Raw genomic sequence first — 22,185 nt, 5'->3', positions numbered from 1 at the left:
TCATGGAAACTAGCCTGCCCTCATGGACTCTGTTCTGTCTACACAGTTAAGCAGCCAGTATAATCAAAGACCCCACCCACCCCAGAGATTCTCTCTTCTTCCCCCTCACATCAAGCAAAAGATACAAACACCTGAAAACATGTACCACCAGGCTAAGCACATTCTGCTACTGTGAGACTATTGAATGGTTCCTTACTACAATAGCATGGACTCTTGACCTCCTAATTTAAGTTGTTATGAACTTGCACCTTATTGACTACCTGAACTGCACTTTATCCTTACTGTAACACTTTATTCTGCAGTACATTATTTTACCTTGTACTAACCTCAAAGCAATATTGTAATGAACTGATTTGACATTCTATCCTTTGCAAAAGTCTTGGACTATCTAATGCATCTATGCCTCTCAATTTTATATACTATTAGGTCTCCCCTCACCCTCTGATGCTCCAGCGAAAACAATCCAACTTGTCCAACCTCTGCTTCAATGCAGGTAACAGTCCCTTGTGCACCCTTGCTGTAATGCAGCACCTGCACACAATGCTCCAAACCGGCAGCTCCCCCCCCCCCCCCCACATTTTTATATCGACATCCTACGGATATGCTATACACCTTTACCACCCTATCTGCTGGTGTTGCCACTTTCAGGGTGTTATGGATTGGCACCCCCAGATCCTTCTGTACATCAATACTCCTAAGGATTTATTGTATACCTTCCTCTTAAATTTGATCTCCCAAAGTCCAATGCCTTGCACTTGTCTCGATTAAACTCGATCTGCCGTTTCTCTGCCCACATTTCCAACTGGTCTCTATCCTGCCGAAGCCTTTGACAATCTTCCTCATTATCCACAACTCTAAGTTTTGTGTTGTCTGCAAACTTACTAATCAACCCATCTATGTTTTTGTCCAAATCGTTTATATGCCCCACAAACAGCAACCCAGCTCTAATCACTATAGAACACCACCAGTGACTGAACTCAAGTTAAAGTAACACCCTGCCACCAAGTCTTCTGTGGCCAAACCCATTTTGAATCCCATTGATCAGCCTTCCACATGGGACCTCATCAAAAGCTTTACTAAAGTCCATGCATACAATATACGCTGCCTAGCCTCGTCAATTATGTTCTTGTTAATGTGTAGTGCTAACTCAATTTAGCAAACACGCAGAGGAGAAACTACTGTAATTTAATGTTAGCCGTGTTTCTACATCTGTTGACGTCAGGCTTTCGCTGCTGGATGGTTTTAAAATATGCCAGGAAAACAAGTCTTACAAAGATCATTTAATTACAAACTGTATTTTTCCAATACTGTACATTTCCATCACAGATGTAGCCTTAAAAATGGCATCCTTCACCCCAAATACACGAAGAAAAATTTACTACCTACATTTCCCAGCATCATTGCAATTGCCATGTCTTAGAATATCATTACAGTGCACACAATCAATGCATTCAATTACTAAAAACAGGATACATAAATAAAAACAAAAATGCAGGCCAGTATTATTTTACAGACTGTCATCATTTCTGATCATAGATGCTCGAGCATAAGCTAACTTCATTCAACACTGAACTGTACACATTTGCATTTTGTCTGTTAAAATACATATATACACTTGTGATACAGCATCTACGTTTCAAACCATGGTTTCCATAGTGGTCAAAACCTCCAACATTTATAAAACACAAAGACGAAAGCACATCAGCTAGTTGTCAACATTATTTTATATTAAGAAAATAAAATGGCTGCAGACATTTCACTTTTTGTGGCTTAAGTTTCAGAATAAATGGAATGCCAAATGCATATAAACACCTAATTTATGCCACTGAAATCCACATCACCATATATAAAATAAGATACTATTTATTGATAAATAATATGATTGAATTAGGAAAAAGGTTTTCATTCTATCCAGTGTACTTCAAACTCTACACCACATCCTTGAGTGAGTCTTTCTTATACAGAAAGCAAAATGTTATGTACATTTTAAGCAGCAAATCACACTGCAGGGAAAAATTTTTGCATGTTGTTTGCACTGTGCTATCCCAACAGATGAAAATTGAGAGATACTTCATAGTCCTTAATTTGAACATATTTTCTCAGTCCTCTTAAGCTATGAGTGCTACTAAATGTCAATCTTCGCAATCCCATGTATAGGTATCTCATAAACAGCTTGTTAAATTCTATGATACAATATGCGTCATACATCTAAAAAGGATTTACTTCGTTTTGGATTTTTCTCTTTTCGTCGCTCCAGAGTCTTGATAATTTCAGACACTATGCAAACTGAGGAAGTAAGTCCCACCAGGAAAAGGAGATCTAAAAAGAGAATAGTAGTAGCATTGTGAAATTATGTCACAATAGAGTTATGAATAAGGTGAATGGTCAGTCTTTTTCCCAAGGTAGTGGAGTCTAAAACTAGAGAGCATAGGTTTAAGATGAGAGCGGAAAAGTATAAAAGGGACCTCGAAGTGGATGTTTCTGTCCCACACACGGTGAGTGTGTGGAATGAGTTGCTGGAGGGAGTGGTAGGAAAGCTTGGATTAGAAAGGTTAAGAGAGAAATATGGGCCAAAAAAAAAAAGCACAAATAATTAGTGGAAAAACTACAAAAGAACTACAAAAAAGATAATAGCGCCGGTACGTGAATAGAAAAAGGGATATATGTCAAAAAGAGGCAAATGTGAATAGCTTAAATGGGTACCTTGGTTAGCATGGACATTGTACCGAAGGGCCAGTTTCCATATTGTATTGCTCTATGACTAAAAATCACTTGAGACAAAATATAACAAACAGGAATCCATCAAGACTAGCTGGAAATCAGAACACTTGACAGTTGACAGTCGCACTTTCAAAAGGATGGTTTAAAAATGTGAACTTGAAACCTAGCCTTAGCCTTCTCTCATTGTACCAGGGATTGAAGACCATGATTACATGGAGCGGTTCTTAATAATTTTCATAAAATAAATGAGACATCTGTAATGAGTAACAGGTTCTGCAACTAGCAGACACAAGTTTAAGAAGGTTTCAGAAAATCTATCTTAAAAGCAGCATGTTGATATTATTTGTGAAACACATCCTGTTTTGGTTCTATAAGCAAATTCAATTAACTGTTTCAAAAGAGAATCCAAACAATTTTTAAAAAAGTCTTACAAATATAGAAGGGAAGAGCACAGACAAGGGGATAAGCATATTGGTTAGTTGGTTACTTAATTGTGACAGTGTACCACACTCAGTTCCGGTAAACATACTGCGAACTGGATGAGACCGCACAAGAGAGGGTGCTGATGAGATCTACAGCGATTTTGCCAGAATTGATCATTTTAGAATAGAAAGGCCTAAGGAGAGATTGAAGTCAATAAAGTTTAAGGAATCTAAATGATACAGATAAATATAACTACTTACAAAGAAGTAGATTTAAAGTAATTCATAGAATAGGGAGAATTGAAGATGGTGAGAGTTCAGAGATGGTTGCAATTTTAACGGCCCTTATCACTTTTTGAAATGAACAAACTTTTATGCATACATTTGGTGGCACTAACAGTATTTAATCTTACTAGTCACATTATAATATGCAAATTACACTTCAGCTGTTAATGGAGTAAGATTTATAATATCAAATTAGATGAATTTAGATGATAATAAATCCTAACAAGTCTACCAAATACTCAAAATGTTTAACTGTCAGCACATTAAAAATAACAAACTCCCTGCTGTAAAGAGGTATTTTGAAATCAGAAGCGAAGGTCTCACCTAGTATACTGAGGCTTTCAGTCTGGAAAACCTTCTGCAGTGGAGGGAAGTAAATTACCAGCAGCTGTCCCATGATGGACCCAAGAACAGCATAACAGAAAGGTCGATTACTGCATAACCCAATCTCAAAAACAGATTTTGTCTGGGGATGAAGAAATAAGAAAAAACAACACTCAGGCATGAACACAAGGCACCTTTTGAATTAACCATGCAGTATTGTTTGGTATTATCGTCTTTGTTGATAACTTTACCTCTTAACACATACTGGGGAATATTTCTGTCATTTGGGTAACATAGACCTGGACAGATTTACTAAGGGGAGAGATCTGTCCTATAGAGAACTTTGCCCTATATTTCATAAAACTGAATTTGGTGCATACTATTCACGCCACAGGAGTAACGGGCACTGTAAATCAAACCAACCTGCCTTGGCAGTCAATGGTATTACCATTGCCAAGTTCATGATCCTAGTGGTGGGTCATACATTTGCTAGGGTACATGGAACACTTCCACCTTGCGGTTCCCTGCCAAGACTCTTGCAAGTTAGATTTTAAAATAAGCACCATTTCTTCTATATTTCTTGGACCTAAAATGTAGAACTGCATACTGCCAGCCTCGTTACAGAACCCTCACCACCTACAAGAGCAATAAGTGCTGGCCAACAATGCCCATATCCAAAAAAATAAATAAAAATTTTTAAGATTAATTACTTAAGATAAGATTGAGGGCAGTTAAACAATACAAAGAAAAATATTTCTTTGGTGCCTAAGAATCTGAAGCACATAAATACACCTTGACTTCAATACAAATTCCAAATTTTCATACTCTACCTGCGACCTGGAACTCCATGCATTGAACATGTCAAAGAAAACAAAGCAGGTAAAGGTCATTGTTGTGTCTCGGGGAGTTATTACATTATCCTGTAACTGAGAAATATAGATAATAAATTCAGAACTCAGTATGAGCACACCATTCGATACTTAATTCAAAACCTTAAAAGTAATCACACAGTAGATTGGTCACATTTTCAAATATTGATTTTTTTTAAAATTGTAATTGAAAATTAGTTTAAGCAGAGAGTGCCAATGAACTATTTTTATGTATTCTGTAGTTGGTGTAAAGAAGATCGTTTAATTTAGAGGGGAAAATATCATCAAAATTGTTAAGCAAGTTCTTACCTCTCGCCAGAAAACAAACAACGTCCCGGAGACAATAATTAGTGACGAAACCAGAATTTTAAAAATCAGGCTTCTGGTCAGAATGCTGTCTTTTACATTTCTGGGTGGCTGCCTGATGACGTCTTTATCGACAGGTTCTACTCCCAGGCTACCCACAGAGATCAAAATAAACATAATTAAGAATTTGATTGTAACAAGTTTACAAGTTGAAGTCTGAAGAATTTAGAGTATACTGGTACAGTATCCACAGAATGTTAGAGGAACGCAGGATTTACACCACGTGCAGATTTTCTTGTGTTTCTGGTACAATATCTATCTGTTTTTAACCTAAAAGTGGCCACATGAGCACAAACTGTTTAAGTGGAGAGCAGAGAACTGATGGGGACATCTGGATTTTTTTTTCTTAAACATTCTCAACATTACAACATCTTGATATTACTTTAAAAAACACCAAATCAATTAAAATATCCTTCTTGTTTTTGCAAAAATAAGTATTAAACATGAAAACAGCAAATTTTTTGTTCTATTGTGGTTAAAGCAAAAATTCTAGAAACATTAAGTGGGTCAGGTCCATCTGTGGACATTGAAACTGGGGCCAAGGAAAGCAGGTTGGAGGTCTGTGTGTGTGAGTGGATACAGGTATCAATGTTGATAGAAATAAAGAACATTAGGGCAGATTACAGATTAGAAAAAGCAGTATGCACACAAAACTTGTGATTAACTAGATACCTAACAAAAATAATTAAAAATAAATTAACACAAATTATGGAGGAGGATGTAAAAGAAGAGATATGTATAGCATAGTTTCAGGTAATCTGAATGGAGCTGGAGAAACTGTTGTTGGCTCATGTCATAAATATCACTCCCTGCAACTCGCCATGCACAATGCATGGGACATTCATTGTGTGGAACAAATAAAACCAGTAGAGTGCCATTTCATCAATAATCCAAATGGTTTACCTCTGTGCTGGAGGTCCATCCATAATGATGTTAATCCATAAAATCTGCATGGCATTCAGCGGATTGGGAAAGTTCATCAATGTGGCAAGAGAAATCAATGTCAAAGCAGCTATACTCCTGGAAAATAAATACGTGCATCGGATAAAAATCTCAAGAAACTTATCATATTGAAAGCAATTTCAAATGACAGAACATACTGCCAATTAAAAAAGGAATTATTTATATACATGTTGCAAATTCAGTGCAGCACTTGATAAATACACTAATTGACTTTGACCAATAACTGTATTTGTTTATTAATCACAATTAGTTTCAAACAATCAAAGACTCATTATGCGGTTTCAAACAAGTTCAAGGTGTACTACTTGGATTCTAATAGTAATTGCCTCAGATAAACCTGGGCAGGGTTTGATGTGGAGAATTCCAACTCAGGGCCTTTTTATACAAGGTTCTATCTCTAGAATTATACTGTCAGTTATCCTGTGAGGCACCATTTTATACATTTCTGCATATCTCCCAGACATAGCTTGGTTCCTTACTGCAATTTGCATGGCCAAAATTCAACCTTTCCATATATTTGTACATGTTTTTATTTTAAACCTCAAATTAGCACCAGCACCGCCCCTTAATTATTTTAACTACCAGTTCTTTGAGAATCAGGTGTCTGTTCAAGTTTTAATGATTTGTCAGACTGCCTTTAAACCCATTCCCAGAACCTCCTTATCTGCTTATTCTGAGCTCAGTCAGCTCACAGAACCGTTTGAGCACAACTCTGCTTTTCCACATTGATGCTAACTAGTTATCCATCACCTAACCGTACCTCACCAGGCTTCCTTTGCTTCTTGCTGCTCACCAGTCTCCCCTTAGATATACACGATCAGCATGATCAATGGATCATACAAGTTATCAGGCAGGTCATAATGAATTCAAACAGCAATAATTGGATACAGCAGATATGAAAAGATGTATTTTTAGTGAATATTTTGAGTAACACAATTTCCATGTGTAGTTGTTCAGTAATTGTCCTTCTTGCTGCTCACCACATACTACAATGTGGTGCTAAAAGGTTTGTGAACCCTGTAGAATTTTCTCTATTTCTGCATTAATATAACCCAAAATGTGATCAGATTTTCATGTCCTAAAACTAGATAAAGAGAACCTAATTAAATAAATAACAGAAAATATTATATCTTTTCATTTATTTTTGGGAGAAATGATCCAATATTACACGTAACTGTTGGAAAAAGTGTGTGAACATTAGCTTTCAGTAACTGGTGTGACCCCCTCGTACAACAAACTTTTCTGGTAACTGTTGATCAAGTCCTGCATATCGGCTTGGAGAAATTTTAGGTTATTCTTCCTTACAAAACTGCTTCAACTCTGGAATGTTGGTGGGCTTCCTTACATGAACCGGTTGCTTCAAGCCCTTCCACAGTATTTCTATAGGATTAAGGTCAGGACTTTGATTCAGCCATTCCAAAATGTGAAATTTCTTCTGCTTTAACCATTCTTCAGTAGATTGACTTGTGTGTTTAGGGTTGTTGTCTTGCTGCATGACCCACTTTCTCTTGAGCTTCAGTTCACGGATGGACACCCCGACATTTTCCTGTAGAATTTGCTGGTACAATTTAGAATTCATAGTTCCATCAATTATGGCCAGCAGTCCTAGTCCCGGGGCAACAAAGGAGGCACAAACCATGACACTGCCACCACCATCTTTCACAGATGGGATGAGATTCTTATGCTGGAATGCAGTGTATGCTTTTAGCCAAACATAACACTTCTCATTTACGCCAGAAAGTTCTATTTTGGACTCCTCCGACCACAGAACATTCTTCCAATAGCCTTCTGGCTTATCCATATGGTCTTCAGTTAACTTTAGAAAAGCAGCAACGTTTCTACTTGTAATCCTACCTGGCGCACCATTGTTCAGTGTTTGCCTGGTGGTAGGCTCATGAACATTGACATTAGCCAATGCAAGAGAGGCCAGTAGCTCCTTAGATGTTACCCTGGGGTTCTTTGTGACCTCCTGGAATATTACACGCCTTGCACTTGGGGTGATTTTTGTTGGTCAACCACTCTTGGGGGGAAAATAACAACAGTGCCGAATTTCCTCCATTTGTACACCATCTGCTTAACTGTGGATTGGTGGAGACTAAACTCTTTAGAAATGGATTTTGAATCCTTTTCCAGCCTAGTGAGCATCAACAGCTTCTTTTCCTCAGGTCCTCAGCAATCTCCTTTGATCGAAGCATGGCACACTTCCAAAAACTTGTGTGGTAAAGATCAGACTTTGATAAGTGAAGACCCAGGTTTATGTTCTTTAAATGGGGCAGGGACTCCCACACTCACACTTGATTGTCATCCCTTTGACTGAAACACCTGACTCTAATTTCACCTTTAAATGAACTGATAATCCTAGAGGTTCACATACTTTTCCCAACAAATACATGTAATACTGGATCATTTTTCTCAATAAATAAATGAACAAGTATAATGTTTTTGTGTTATTTAATTGGGTTCTCTTTATCTAGTTTTAGGACGTGTGAAGATTTGATCACATTTTAAAATCATATTTATGCAGAAAGAGAAAATTCTAAGGCATTCATAAACTTACTGGCTCTGTACACACTGTACAAACATTCAAGAAAAAGTTTGCTGGCTTCTTGCAACTGACAAATTATAACACTTAATGACTATTTAGACTTACGTGCTAAGTTGGAATCTAACAAAGTTTTTGATGTTGTTGTAAATCCCTTTACCCTCTTCAATTGCTGACCTGGAAGAGAAAGTTTTAGATTAGAAATATCTAAATATGTCAGGTAGCTTTAACTGACATTTACTGTACATACCAAAACTTGCCAGTTAATCAAAAATGCTTAGTTCGAACAGAAGTTTAAAATCTGCATTTTTCTGAAGCAGTTATTTCATCAATTCAATCCTCAATTCTTACATTATGCTCTCACTAAAGTTGTGTTAAAATGGGGTTCTAACTTGTATATCAATCTACAGTTGATATACTTTGTCTGGTGGACAAAGGGGGAAAATGCATAAGTAACGTGGCAATATATTTTCGCAGAAAACAAAACTCCTGGTGGAACTCAAGAGGTCACGAAGCATCTGTGGAACGAAAGGATGTTCTTGGGTCTGGACCTTGCATCAGGACTGGAAATGTAGAGGCAGGATAGAATATGAAGGGGAAAGGGAAGGGGTGAGGGAGGGGTCAGTAATTCCCTCTGTTAATTTTTTTGTTCATTTGTTAGACTGCTGACAAAACAGTCCAATCATGTATAGACATTTGTATACTTCTGCACAGCCAACAAAACAAACCAAAAATCCATGGATTCTAACTGCAATGGTTTCCAATCAGACTCACTTGGTTCTGTTTCCCTCACTCCTTTTAAACTCATCTGGCACTCTGGAAAATTTATTATACCATTGTGGAAAGGGCTGCCAGGGGTTGCGGTATAGGCAGATACATTGGGAATATTTAAAAGAATCTTAGATAGTCTTTTATTTTTCTTTAATCTATCTGCCTTTGTGGGAGGGAAACATTAGTCAAGTCGAGTCACTTTTTATTGTCATTTCAACCATAACTGCTGGTACAGTACACAGTAAAAACAAGACATTTTTCAGGACCATGGTGCTACATGAACAATACAAAAACTACATTGAACTACGTAAACCAAGACGAAAACTACATTAGACTACAGACCAATGCAGGACTGCATAAACTACACAGAACAGTGCAGGCATTACAATAAATAATAAACAAGACAATAGGCACAGCAGAGGGCAGTAGGTTGGTAGTCCGATGGCGGCTTGGGGGAAAATCTGTTACATAAATAAACAGCTGAATGGCGGTGTCCAGGATTTCGTCCGTTTCAGTACTCCCACCGAGTATTTCGTTAGATAGATTGTGGAGTAGGTTAAAAAGTCAGCACAACATTGTGGGCTGAAGTGCTTGTACTGTGCTATACTGTTTAATACCTTTAAAAAAAACTTACAGCAAATTGGGTTATTTAAATAATTCAGAAATTTGTAATTCTGAAAGATGCAGGATTATTGGAGCTTTACTGTATTCACTTAATAATCAAGTGAATACAATTTGAATTAAATTTTTGTATATTTATTTGTCAAGGTCATTAATTCTAACAAGAATACTTAACAGTTTAACTGATAGACCACGAATTATCTCATGCAGCACAGGACTGCATTTAGATTACACAGAAAGATAGCATGCACAACTCACATTATTGTCTTAAAATCGTCATCTACAAGGATCATGTCAGCAGCTTCCTTGCAGACATCGGTCCCTGTCTGCCCCATAGCAACACCAATATCAGCAGCTTTCAAAGCAACAGCATCATTCACTCCATCCCCTGTCATTGCCACCACAGCACCATTGTTCTGAAGAGACTGGAATTTGAAAAAAAAGGAAATAAAAGTGACTTTTTCCCCCATGAAGAAAGCATTGCCCTTACTACAGCAACTACCCTTCAAAAATACCTCATTAGCTGTTAAATGCTTTGGGATAACCCAAGGACATAAAGTGTTAAAAAAAAGTACATCTTTCATTTATTTGGATGCCAATGAACCGCTTTTTGTAAGATATAGTATATGTAGATTGTGATATTTAAAAGTTAATCATAGCATAAAAGACAATACTGTTAATGGGGGGGCACTGAGCTTTTAGTTTGGGATGTTCTGTTGCAGTTGTACAAGATGTTGGTGAGGCCACACTTGGAATATTAAGTTCAGTTTTGGTTAGCCTGCTGTAAGAAAGGTAGCATTAATCTGGAAAGAATAAAAGAAAGATTTTAAGGATATTGCCAGGACTAAAGGAGCTAAATTAAAGAGATTGTGCAGGTTCAGATTTTATTCTGTGGAGTGTCAAGACTACAGGGTGATTTTATACAGTGCATAATATGAAGACTCAAAGGTCTCAATCTGAAATAATTAATGCCCAGATATCAAAACAATGAATACTGTGTCATAACTTCAGATACTATTGACTTGTTCACAATTATCCTCCAATTTCAATTTAAGTGCAAAATTCAAATTACAAAAAACGTGCAAAGCAGAAAAGGGATCTCAAACAGCACATGAACTGAACAAACAATGAAGAGTTTGCAATCCACTTAAAAAGGTCTAAGAATTCTAGTATATGCCCATTCCATATACTGGAATGCTATTGAGAATAGTAACTGCTTGGTTAAATGGACAATACAAGACATTTAATGAAGCAAACTCAATTCAGAATGTTTGAGCTTCCTTTATAAACCAACAACAGACAACAAAGAGAAAGCCTTGATCCCAAAGGGGAAGAAAGTAGCTACTTTCACAATTACCATTTTCTGTTCATGATAGTTACCTTTATAATCTTAAGCTTGTGCTTGGGGCTGGATCTGTAAAATATTGCTACCTGTGGAAAAAAAAATCAAACCTGTAACAATGAAAAATTTAAAATGAACTCTGGCACATCCAAGATCACATAAGCAAGGAAGATTGTCACTTCCCAACATACTAAAGGTGATTTTTTTTTCTATATTCTTGCTGCAAAATAAAAATATCTATACCAAACTACTTTCCATAAAATCAATAGTAAGCTAGAATTTTCCACTCAATGAACTTCACCCCTCTGGAACTCCAATGGATACATATGAATATATATTTAGAGATACCGAGTGCAGATGCTGGAATCTCAAACAGCAATTTGCAGAATGAACTCAGTAGGTCGAACAACATCTCTTGGTGTGGAGAGGAGGTTGTGGTGTGTGTGGGGCAGTGAGTTTGTTAAGAACTGTCGACAGTTTTGAGTCAAAATCCTGTACCAGGTATGAGTGGCAAGGAGAGAAAGGAGTCTGTGGTGATTGGTGCACAGCAGATTGCAGAGGCTCCTATCTGCATGCTAATTCTCATTGCCAACCAACTTGTCCATTCTCAGTGATTCCCATTGCCAAGGTGAGGCCCAATGCAAGCTAAAAGAACATTACTTCATATGCCACCCAGGCAATCTACAACTTAATTATATGAACATTGAATTTTTCAATTTCTAGTTACCCTTACCTCCAATATGGTTTCCCACGTCCCATCCAATTCTCCTCTAGTTTCCCTATTTTTGTACCCCATCCCATCTCCAGGTACCCAATTTTTATTCCCCCTCCTCATGGTTCAATCTGCCAGCTACCCACTCACTATAAGAGTGGGTGGTATGAACTACCTATTCACTCACCAACTCACTCTCCCCCATCTGGTTCTGGTTGCATCAACTCTCCCCTAATGGTTCCCATTATCATATACCTCATTTACCAGATTTTCTCCCACTGGTAGCCTTTGTGTTCCTGCTTTATCAATCTCCTATGCTTGCATTTTCACACCACCCCTCCCCCAACGTGGGTCCATCCAGGTCAAGTGAGTCTTGACTGCAGTTAAAGACTAGATAAGATCTAAAGAGAGTGGCATATTTCCTGCCTTTGGAATTTCAGACAGCCTTTGCATTTGTGCAAAAATTCTGCAGCTTTAATGGCCCACGTCCTGCTGCCAGAACACCAATTCAGTAAATTAGTTGGTTCCTTTATCATGTAATTTAATTTTGTGAAGCATCCTGATGAAGGTTCTTGGCCCAAAACATCATCTATTTATTTCCCTCCAAATATGCTGTTTAACTTGCTGAGTTGCTTCAGATGTCCAGCATCTGTAGTCTTTCTTGTGCTACCAAGTATAACTTCTGTAATTGAACTTTCTACAAAGTGACTCAATGTATAAGCAGAACTTCATGGTAACTAACAAAGGCCACATTAGTGTCATAGAACACCAAGTCATAAAACATTACAACACAGGCCCTTCAGCCTATCTAGTAGGTGCAAAGCATTAATGTGCCTAGACCCACTGACCTGCACTTGGACCATAGCCTTCCAAACCCCTCTCATCCATGTACCTATCCAAATTTCTCTCAAATGTTGAAATTGACCCGCATCCACCACATGCTAGCAGCTTGTTATACACCCTTACCACCCCTCTGGGTGAAGTTTTTCCTCTTCAAGTTTCCCTTAAATGTTTTACCTTTCATCCTTAACCTATAACCTCTAGATGTAATCTCTCCCAACTTCAGTGGAAAAGCTTGCTTGCATTTACCCTATCTATACCCCTCAGTATTTTGTACACCTTTACCAAATCTCCTCTCAATCTTCTACATTCCAGGGAATAAAGTCCTAACCTATTCAACCTTTCCCTATAATTTGGGTCCCCAAATCCGAGCAACATCTTTGTACATTTTCACTGTGCTCTTTCAACCTTATTTGTATTTTTCCTGTAAGTAGGTGACCAAAACTGGACAAAATACTCCAAATTAGGCCTCACCAATGTCTTATAAAATTTCAACATAACATCTCAACCCCTGTACTCAATACAGTGACTTATGAAGACCAAAGTGCCAAAAGCTTTATGACCCTATCTACTTTCAAGGTATTATGGATCTGTATTCCTAGATGACTACATTAGTAATGACAAGTTGGATCATCACAAAATTGTGCTTTACTATTTAAAAAGACAACATTCTATTAGTTCCTCTGGTATTCTGTCAAAGCACAAGTAGCAGTTAGTTACTTCTAAGGTGTTTTTGCATTACTTGCCAAAGTTCAAACATCAAGTAACTTCAGATCTCAGTCAAATTTTGCGATGTTGCATAAAAGTTCTTTACATGCTGCACCTCAGAGAAAAGTACTGTATAACAGAGTTCAAAGCCTTAAGTTGTACATTATAATGGTCTGTTAATGGTTGCTCCCTGTATCTTTTATTTGAGGGAAATGAATTAAATACTTCTAGTTATCAAATGACTCAGTAGAGATGCATTAACCCAATATGTCATACAGAGCTGTGAGTGCTGTGTTTCATTTTGATGAAAGCCTGTTGATCTGAAACGTTCACTTTTTCGTTCTTCACAGACATTAAGAAACCTACTGAATACTTCACCACTTTTTTACTTTCTAAATATAACTGCTTATTTGTATACTGCAAACAACCTAAACACTACAGTTTGAAATTCATGGATCCAGCCTGGGGACGGATTCTACAGTAATCTATAAAGATTCTGAAGTGAGTTATCATGAATCTGAACCATCTACACCACTTAGACCACAGTAATATATAGATCTGGTTGTATTGTGAACCTTTAATTCCACAATAAATGTGCCATTGAATCCTCGGTGCATCTCAATACTCAAACCACACTATGTGATGTACCTTTGGTACTATTTGCGAGAGCTGCTGAACATCCAATGAATCTAGTTCTTCTCCTGAGAGTGTTTGGGATCCCTTGGAATATAAACCCAAGCGGGTGGCTGCATATAAATAAAATATCTTATTAAAAGAGAGTTCATAACATTTCCAGCATTGTACGGTTTAAGCACTGCACAAATAAAAGTACATTCATCTATGCCATAATTATTCCACATAATTTTATATTTTAATCACAAGATTAAATAAAGACAGCTAAATCAATAATATTTTCTTTTCACTTAGTATTCAACAAACCAAGAGCTTTTTGATATCCATAAGTTTTTGAATGTTGACCTTCTTTGAAAACCATCTTTAGATTTATACGTGGCCCAGGTGTGCATAAAATTGTCAGGTGTTTTTAAACAACTGTATGAATTAGTATCTTAACTAATTGCTTGTTTTATTAAACATAATTCGTTTTCTTTACACAAAAAACTTTTACACCCTCCTACATGAACTTCTCCAGTCCCACCACTAACATCACCCACCGCTTCCAAGCCATTGGAAGTACAAGCAGGAACATTACAATACTGTAAATTTTAGCAATTCAAACTAAACTGAAATGGGATTATATCAACAAGTACCAGCAACTTAATATATCAACATTATGTGGAAAGGATCATGATGTTTTCCTACACAGTACGTACAAATACCCAAGAGATGTTTTCTCAAAACATCGCTGAGAGGTGTATGAACCTGATCTGATGATGCAAGAGCTTGCAGAAATTTTCCTAAGTTGGGTTGTCTTTGAAGATTTCATGATTGCAGAGGATTTAACATAAATTATTTTCATTTGTATAGGGCTTAATTGTTTTCATCTCTTAACTTATTAAGTGGTTCTATGACTTTGCTATTATTTAGCTAAAATAGAGTGAACATAATCATTATAAAATACCTTTCACCAAGAATGTTTAGCTTTCAGTCTTTATAATGCACAGACAACAATTATAGTAAGAAAAGAAAAACATTGAAATAATGGAATTTTTGGGATCACATTCTGTGCTAAATGTGTCTTCTAACAGATTACCAAGTAGAAGAAAACTCTTAACAATTTGGTACCCTCAAGACCGGCAGATTTTCCAGATTATTGTTCACTTTTCTTTGTAGATGTTACATAGAAGAATACCAGGTGAATTTAAAGTGAGTGCAAAGAAAAGGACCAACCCTACTACCACAACCATTCCTGCACCTGCAACGCCAATAAGAGTATAGAGGGAAAACAGAAAAAGTGGCCTTGCTAAGATTACTGGGAGTGGGTGAAATTGAAACAGGTGAGACTAATGCTGTATTATCAGGATTTCTGAACAAAATAGCAAATTATCAGAGTTATAGTGTTGACAGATACAATTCCTGTGCTCAAGAAAAAGGCACCAGTAAGAATGATGGAGTTATAGAACTGAAGTCTAGTCTTCATTACAATGTTTAACAAGCAGCAGCAGGCCCCAAACATGTACTCCTCCAAAATTAGGAGAACCAATTTGAAGTTAGAAAACAGATTGTAGAATCTCTGTATCTTTGAACAAACGTATCACATTATCTAGTTTATTTCAATTTCTTTTTCAAGTATCACTGTTCAAGAAAGGATATTGGAGTAATCCTATTTTAGTTCTCATCATCATAGAACGTAAGCAGAAGTTTTTGATTAAATCAACATTTATTGTGAGTCTTGTGTCAAACTGATTTTTTAAAATTTCAAATTCCCGACTGAAGTGTCTCAAAAATACCATAAAGATGATGGCCACAAGACAGAATTTCCATTACTGCAATTCTTTGGCAAAACAATTCAGAGGAATTCATTCATTTCTTTGTGATCTCTGCATCAAACTACTACTTTAAATGTTGAGGCTAGTGCTTTTATTTTTAGATGCAAAGGACTGAAAGGGTGTTCCTTTTCAAGAAACCATATAAAAGACAACTTTGCAGTATTTACAGAGTAGTTCATTTTGTTTTTCCTTCAACATAATTTTTTATCTTCTGTCAGGCAATCAAAAACATTAATTTCATTTATTTCTCACCACATGTTTACATGAACTTTGGCTCTCCAGGTCAGGTCACTGAGCAGCAAATCTCTCAAACAAGGAATACGTATCACTGAGTTAAGTGTAATTTTTTAATACTAATACTGAGCCAGTATTTACCTATGGCAACTGCTGTCTCTTGTGAATCTCCAGTAACCATTTTGATTACAACTCCTGCATTAATCAGTGTAGCGACAGCTTCCTTTACACCAGATTTTGGTGGATCAATCATTCCCACCAGCCCCAAAAACGTGAGTTGTCCGAGTTCCGGTCCAGAGGCTAAAGCAAGTACTGGATGGGAAAAATATCACACATCATTTTGTTATCTGCATTTACATGATACAAAGTTTCAAGAAAAAAATTCTACACACTTCCCATGAACACAATTCTCTCACAAATATACTTGGAATATAAAATCATTTACATCTACCTCATTTGCACACAGTTGATTTCAAATTTATTTTAAATGCTACACTAGCCCTTAAACAATAATATGAGTTCATGTAATTAGTAAAAGTGCTACTGAAACATTTGTTCCAATGTACTCTTTTAACAATTCAATTCTCCAACAGTTTACCAGCCTTTACCACATTGTCTTTCTTTCCAAGACTTTCAAATTACTGTCTTCTAACTAAAATTCTGTTTCATGGGCATCTGATCATTTTTTGCTACTTTGCCTTAGGCAAGTGCATAAGCAGGCTAAGTAACTTCAGGGTCAATAGTCAAAACCAATAAAAGAGTCAATAGATAGCTCAAAGTAAATTTATTAAAGTATGCATAACAGACAGACAGACATACTTTACTGATCCCGAGGGAAATTGGGTTTCGTTACAGCCGCGCCAACCAAGAATAGTGTAGAAATATAGCAATATAAAACCATAAATAATTAAATAATAATAAGTTAATCATGCCAAGTGGAAATAAGTCCAGGACCAGCCTATTGGCTCAGGGTGTCTGACACTCCGAGGGAGGAGCTGTAAAGTTTGATGGCCACAGGCAGGAATGACTTCCTATGACGCTCAGTGTTACATCTCAGTGGAATGAGTCTCTGGCTGAATGTACTCCTGTGCCTAACCAGTACATTATGGCGTGGATGGGAGTCATTGTTCAAGATGGCATGCAACTTGGACAGCATCCTCTTTTCAGACACCACCGTCAGAGAGTCCAGTTCCACCCCCACAACATCACTGGCCTTACGAATGGGTTTGTTGATTCTGTTGGTGTCTGCTACCCTCAGCCTGCTGCCCCAGCACACAACAGCAAACATGATAGCACTGGCCACCTCAGCCTCGTAGAACATCCTCAGCATCGTCCGGCAGATGTTAAAGGACCTCAGTCTCCTCAGGAAATAGAGACAGCTCTGACCCTTCTTGTAGACAGCCTCAGTGTTCTTTGACCAGTCCAGTTTATTGTCAATTCAAATCCCCAGGTATTTGTAATCCTCCACCATGTCCACACTGACCCCTTGGATGGAAACAGGGGTCACCGGTACATATACAACCTTGAGATTCGTTTTCTTGTAGTCAGCCACAAAACAAAGAAACACATTAGAGCTCATTAAAAAAAAACACACAACAAGGACTGTTAAACACAACGTGCAAACAAAAGAACAAATTGTGCAAACAATAAAACAAAGCGAACAAATACGAACTGCAGAATCCTCTGAAGTTAGTTCACAGCCAGGGAGCCGTCAGCGCTGAGGTGAGTGAAGCCAGTACAGGAGCCCGATGGCTGCAGGACAACAACTGCTCTTGAACGTGGCTGCATGGGACCCGAGACTCCTGGACCTCCCGTCTGACAGTAGCAGCGAGAAGGGGGTGGGGAGACCCCCTAAACACCTGATCATTTTCCACTCTCATCCTCAACGATTTTAATTTTGCTTGATGCTTTGATCAGTGCAGAGAAATGGAACCAGCCATGGGTTCATCTTCCACCAGCAGGCCTTGACGCAATGTCTATACCAAATGATGGCCATCCTGTTTGTACCTGTACTCTCAAGAGTCTAGTTTGCAGAATCCCCCAGGTTTCACAAAAGCACCCAGGTTGTTTATTCAGTTCAAAAGAACATCCTTAAAAGGGAAATTACAGGTTGCAGACTGCAGCAATCGCAGTTCAAAAGACAACATATATCTACTAAAGTATCTAGTAGTTTTATGAACTGTCTACAAGACATCACCAGTGGTTACTGGAGCCTTTTTGTCACATTTAGCAACCGGGGTCAAAGAAAACTGACTGATTTTGTCTTAATTTAATGCCAATATCAAGACTAACTTGCTCTTTTAAATGCTATGGCTAACATTAGCTAATTTAGCACAGATTAAGAATCTATCTGAAACATTCCTCAAACCATTGAGTTATTATTTAGAATATGAACAAAAAAACAGTTAAGAAATACCAAATTGATGCATATTGATCCTTGACAAAAATTGTATCAACATAGATAATTGTGATAAAACAAAAAGGAGGCAAAGAGTGCAGATGCATTGCAAGAAGAAACCACTGATCCACTTTTCATAACATTCTACTCTTTTACAGTACTTCAATGTTGTTAGGCAGAGCCACAGGAGTGTGACTGGTGGTGAGCTAGGGGCAGGTTTCTAATACTTCGGCTGATGATAGAAGGTGAAGTTGAAGAAAGTTACTGTCCTCTGAAGCCAGCATCATTTTACACATCATGAAAATGTTGTCCTTGTATCATCACAGAGCCCTCATTTTTACAAGCTCTTCCGTCAAGTCAAGACTAATCCAGGATAGCAAATTATCATAAAAAGTTAGCTCTGAGGAATCATAATGTTTGCCAACATGGCAAATAGTATGTTTCAACCTCAGAGAGTGGCTGGTTGAAGATAGAATTAGTGTAAAAGTACACAGTTGGTGGTAGAGTTGAAAATGATGGCTTTGGGGGGAAAAAAAACTGTCAACAAGGAGAGTGAAAACTCAGAGGCAATGATGTCCGAAGTGGTATTGGAATACTTGATTTGGGTAACATTAGAAGACATATGACTACTGATCTCCAATGTTTCAAATCTTTAAGACAAGGTTTATGAACTGTTGGAGAGCAAGCAGAATGTTAGCTCAGGAAAACAGTTCAAGGAAATGCTTAGTACTGTTTAAAAAAAATACAGTAGCTTATTATGCTTTTTTTAAAAAGAAAGGGCTAATAATCAAATTTGACAGAACAGTGAGATCAATAATTAGTATAGCTACCTATTTTATAACAGACAGGTAAATGGAAGTTATTGTCCTTTACACTGGAACTTTTGATAAAAAAAATGTCAAAAGTTAGAAGCTGAAAAAAGGACATTCAACTAAATTTGTCATTTAGTATGTAGTTTAAGAGGCAAATCATCAGATCAAGACAATGCCATCAATAGTTTTGGAAAACTATTAGTCTCTTGTATCATAAAAATTATGTTAATGCTGAGAAGCTCCATATCTAACAAGTTCAGCAATTTAATTGTAGAAGTATTTTGGATAGATAGTGTGGTCACTATAAAGATTTTGGTTCAATTTATCCCTTTAAAATGAGGCACAAATTAAAAGTGTAAATTTTGATTTCCACACTGGACTTTGTTAACCATGCATTTCCAACACACAGAGCATGACTATTAGCACAATTTTTTATGCAAAGTTTTGCTGGTGACAAAAATAATGAGAAATGCTAAGAGATGATTTGCAGTTCCCTGCTATTAGAATTAATTTTGGTACATGGGTGATTTCAAACCTTAGGCAAATGGAGTACGTGTCAGAAAATTTGTACTCTTGGTTTACTCAGTAAGGCTACATCCACACTAGACTGGATAATTTTGAAAATGCCGGTTTCGAGTAAAATCGATAGGCGTCCACACTATGCGTTTTTGGAAATATCTCTATCCACACTAAAACGGAGATTTCAGCGAATCTCCTCCTCCGCATGCGCAGGACACATCTACCGAAACAAGTGACATCTTTGGTGTCGAATCTCGCCGTAAAAGTGCATGTTTGTGTAGTTACAGACTAGAAAAACTTAAAACGACAGACAGCTGTTGGCTCTCGCGCAGGAGAACTTAAAACTAAAAAAAAACAAATACTGAAGCGTACGGCGGCAACCGACAGGGAGTTCAATGACAGATTGACCCGGCTGACGACGAACATTGAAAAACTGACTAACTCTGTTGCATTAATAAAGCACCTTGTTAAATGTATAAAACATGTCTGCGTCAGTGTTATCTTGTGTTTCCATACAATGTTACATTAGGCTGTTACACATCTATTGTCAGAGAAGTACTTGCATAAATAGGTAAACCACCTTCATACGAGCAAGGACAGAAAACAGGACAAAGTGAGTACAGTATACTTATTTATTCAGTAAGTTATGGGTCAAAGTATTTGGTGAGTACATTTCTAACTCTTCTGGCTTCAGTTTCTTTGCCGTCTGTTCTGAAATTGTTAGGTTGCGTTCAAGAAAACAATGAAATAGCGCGCTGCTGTCTGATAGCGTTTTCAGAAGTCTCTGGTTACGCTGTCCACACTGATCTGCCCGAGCAGCATTTTCAAACATAACCCACCCTGGAACGCGTTTCTGAAAAGCTCTGTTTTCGGGGGACGAAAACGGCATTTTAGTGTGGACGGAGTGTAAAAACGAAGAGAAAAAGCTTCGGTTACGGATTTATCCGGCGTAGTGTGGATGTAGCCCAAGTCTTACTTATATTTAAATTAATTCCTATTGCCTGGAGGAAATTAGTAGCAAAGTAGCAAAGCTACTTAAGCAATTTAATATGGAAAAAAAATGTCTGTAATCTGTAATAAATGAATGTAAAAGGGATTGCATATCGACATACATATTCGTGTCTGTAAGTATTCAGAACAATACGTCCTTTCATCCTTCAGGGAAACAAAAACCTTGCATTACCTCGGAGTCCAGCAGTACCCATGTAAGTTTCTTCCTGCTGATACAACTCCTTTTGTTGCTGGGTGAGCGGCAGAATTTGCGAGTGGCTACTGTAGCTAGAGCAAAATCGAATTACTTGTTCGTAAGCTCCTTTCATAAAATAAATTTCTGCTTTATCCTATGGGGAAAGAAATGTGAATGAACTGTTATGACATTTAATAAATAACTGTAGCAACCTGCTTTACCAACTTGGTTACTTCTTTTAATTATTCCCAAAGGGAATCAGCTACCTTTGACATCAGCACAAGTTAAAAATGAAATCAAGCCAATTAGAACCATAGAACATTACTGCACAGAAACAGGCCTTTTTGCCCTTCTTGGCTGTGCCGAACCATTTTTCTGCCTAGTCCCACTGACCTGCACCTGGACCATATCCCTCCATACACCTCTCATCCACTTACCTGTCCAAGTCTTTCTTAAATGTTAAAAGTGAGCCCGCATTTACCACTTCATCTGGCAGCTCATTCCACACTCCCACCACTCTCTGTGTGAAGAAGCCCCCCCCCAATGTTCCTTTTAAACTTTTCCCCCTTAACGCATGTCCTCTGGTTTTTTTTCTCCACTAGCCTCAGTGGAAAAAGCCTGCTTGCATTCACTATCTATACCCATCATAATTTTATATACCTCTATCAAATCTCCAAGGAATAAAGTCCTAACCTATTCAACCTTTCTCTGTAACTCAGTTTCTCAAGTCCCGGCAATATCCTTATAAACCTTCTCTGCACTCTTTCAACTTTTTTAATTTCCTTCCTGTAATTCAGTGACCAAAACTGCACACAATACTCCAAATTCGGCCTCACCAATGCCTTATACAACCTCACCATAACATTCCGACTCTTATACTCAATGCTTTGATTTATAAAGGCCAATGTACCAAAAGCTCTTTTTACTACCTTATCTACCCGCGACACCCCTTTTAGGGAATTTTATATCTGTATTCCTAGATCCCTCTGTTCTATTGCACTCCTCAGTGCCCTACCATTTACCTTGTATGTGCTACCCTGGTTTTTCCTTCCAAAGTGCAATACCTCACACTTGTTTGTATTAAACTCCATCTGCCATTTTTC

At 37.6% G+C, this 22,185-nt stretch overlaps 1 protein-coding gene across 2 annotated transcripts in view; it reads right to left on the bottom strand.

Moving 5' to 3' along the window:
- Nucleotides 1-1,265: 1,265 nt before the first annotated feature.
- The window catches only part of atp2c1 (ATPase secretory pathway Ca2+ transporting 1), a 94,635-nt gene continuing 73,715 nt past the window's right edge, over nt 1,266-22,185 (bottom strand). For both annotated transcript variants that reach the window (XM_073024298.1, XM_073024299.1), the window contains exons 17-27: nt 21,080-21,236; nt 16,309-16,479; nt 14,135-14,232; nt 11,265-11,315; nt 10,143-10,309; nt 8,601-8,669; nt 5,891-6,007; nt 4,931-5,078; nt 4,583-4,678; nt 3,753-3,894; nt 1,266-2,319 (exon numbers count right to left, since the gene is read on the bottom strand). In XM_073024298.1, coding sequence (XP_072880399.1) covers nt 2,201-2,319; nt 3,753-3,894; nt 4,583-4,678; nt 4,931-5,078; nt 5,891-6,007; nt 8,601-8,669; nt 10,143-10,309; nt 11,265-11,315; nt 14,135-14,232; nt 16,309-16,479; nt 21,080-21,236 — 1,335 coding nt within the window. In that variant the 3' untranslated portion in view covers nt 1,266-2,200. The remainder of the gene's footprint in view (nt 2,320-3,752; nt 3,895-4,582; nt 4,679-4,930; nt 5,079-5,890; nt 6,008-8,600; nt 8,670-10,142; nt 10,310-11,264; nt 11,316-14,134; nt 14,233-16,308; nt 16,480-21,079; nt 21,237-22,185) is intronic.

This window comes from Hemitrygon akajei, chromosome 20 (genome assembly GCF_048418815.1).
Source record: "Hemitrygon akajei chromosome 20, sHemAka1.3, whole genome shotgun sequence".
In the NCBI taxonomy this organism is placed as follows: domain Eukaryota; kingdom Metazoa; phylum Chordata; class Chondrichthyes; order Myliobatiformes; family Dasyatidae; genus Hemitrygon; species Hemitrygon akajei.
Note: the sequence above shows the minus strand (reverse complement) of the source record. Positions and strands in the feature narration are given on the sequence as shown.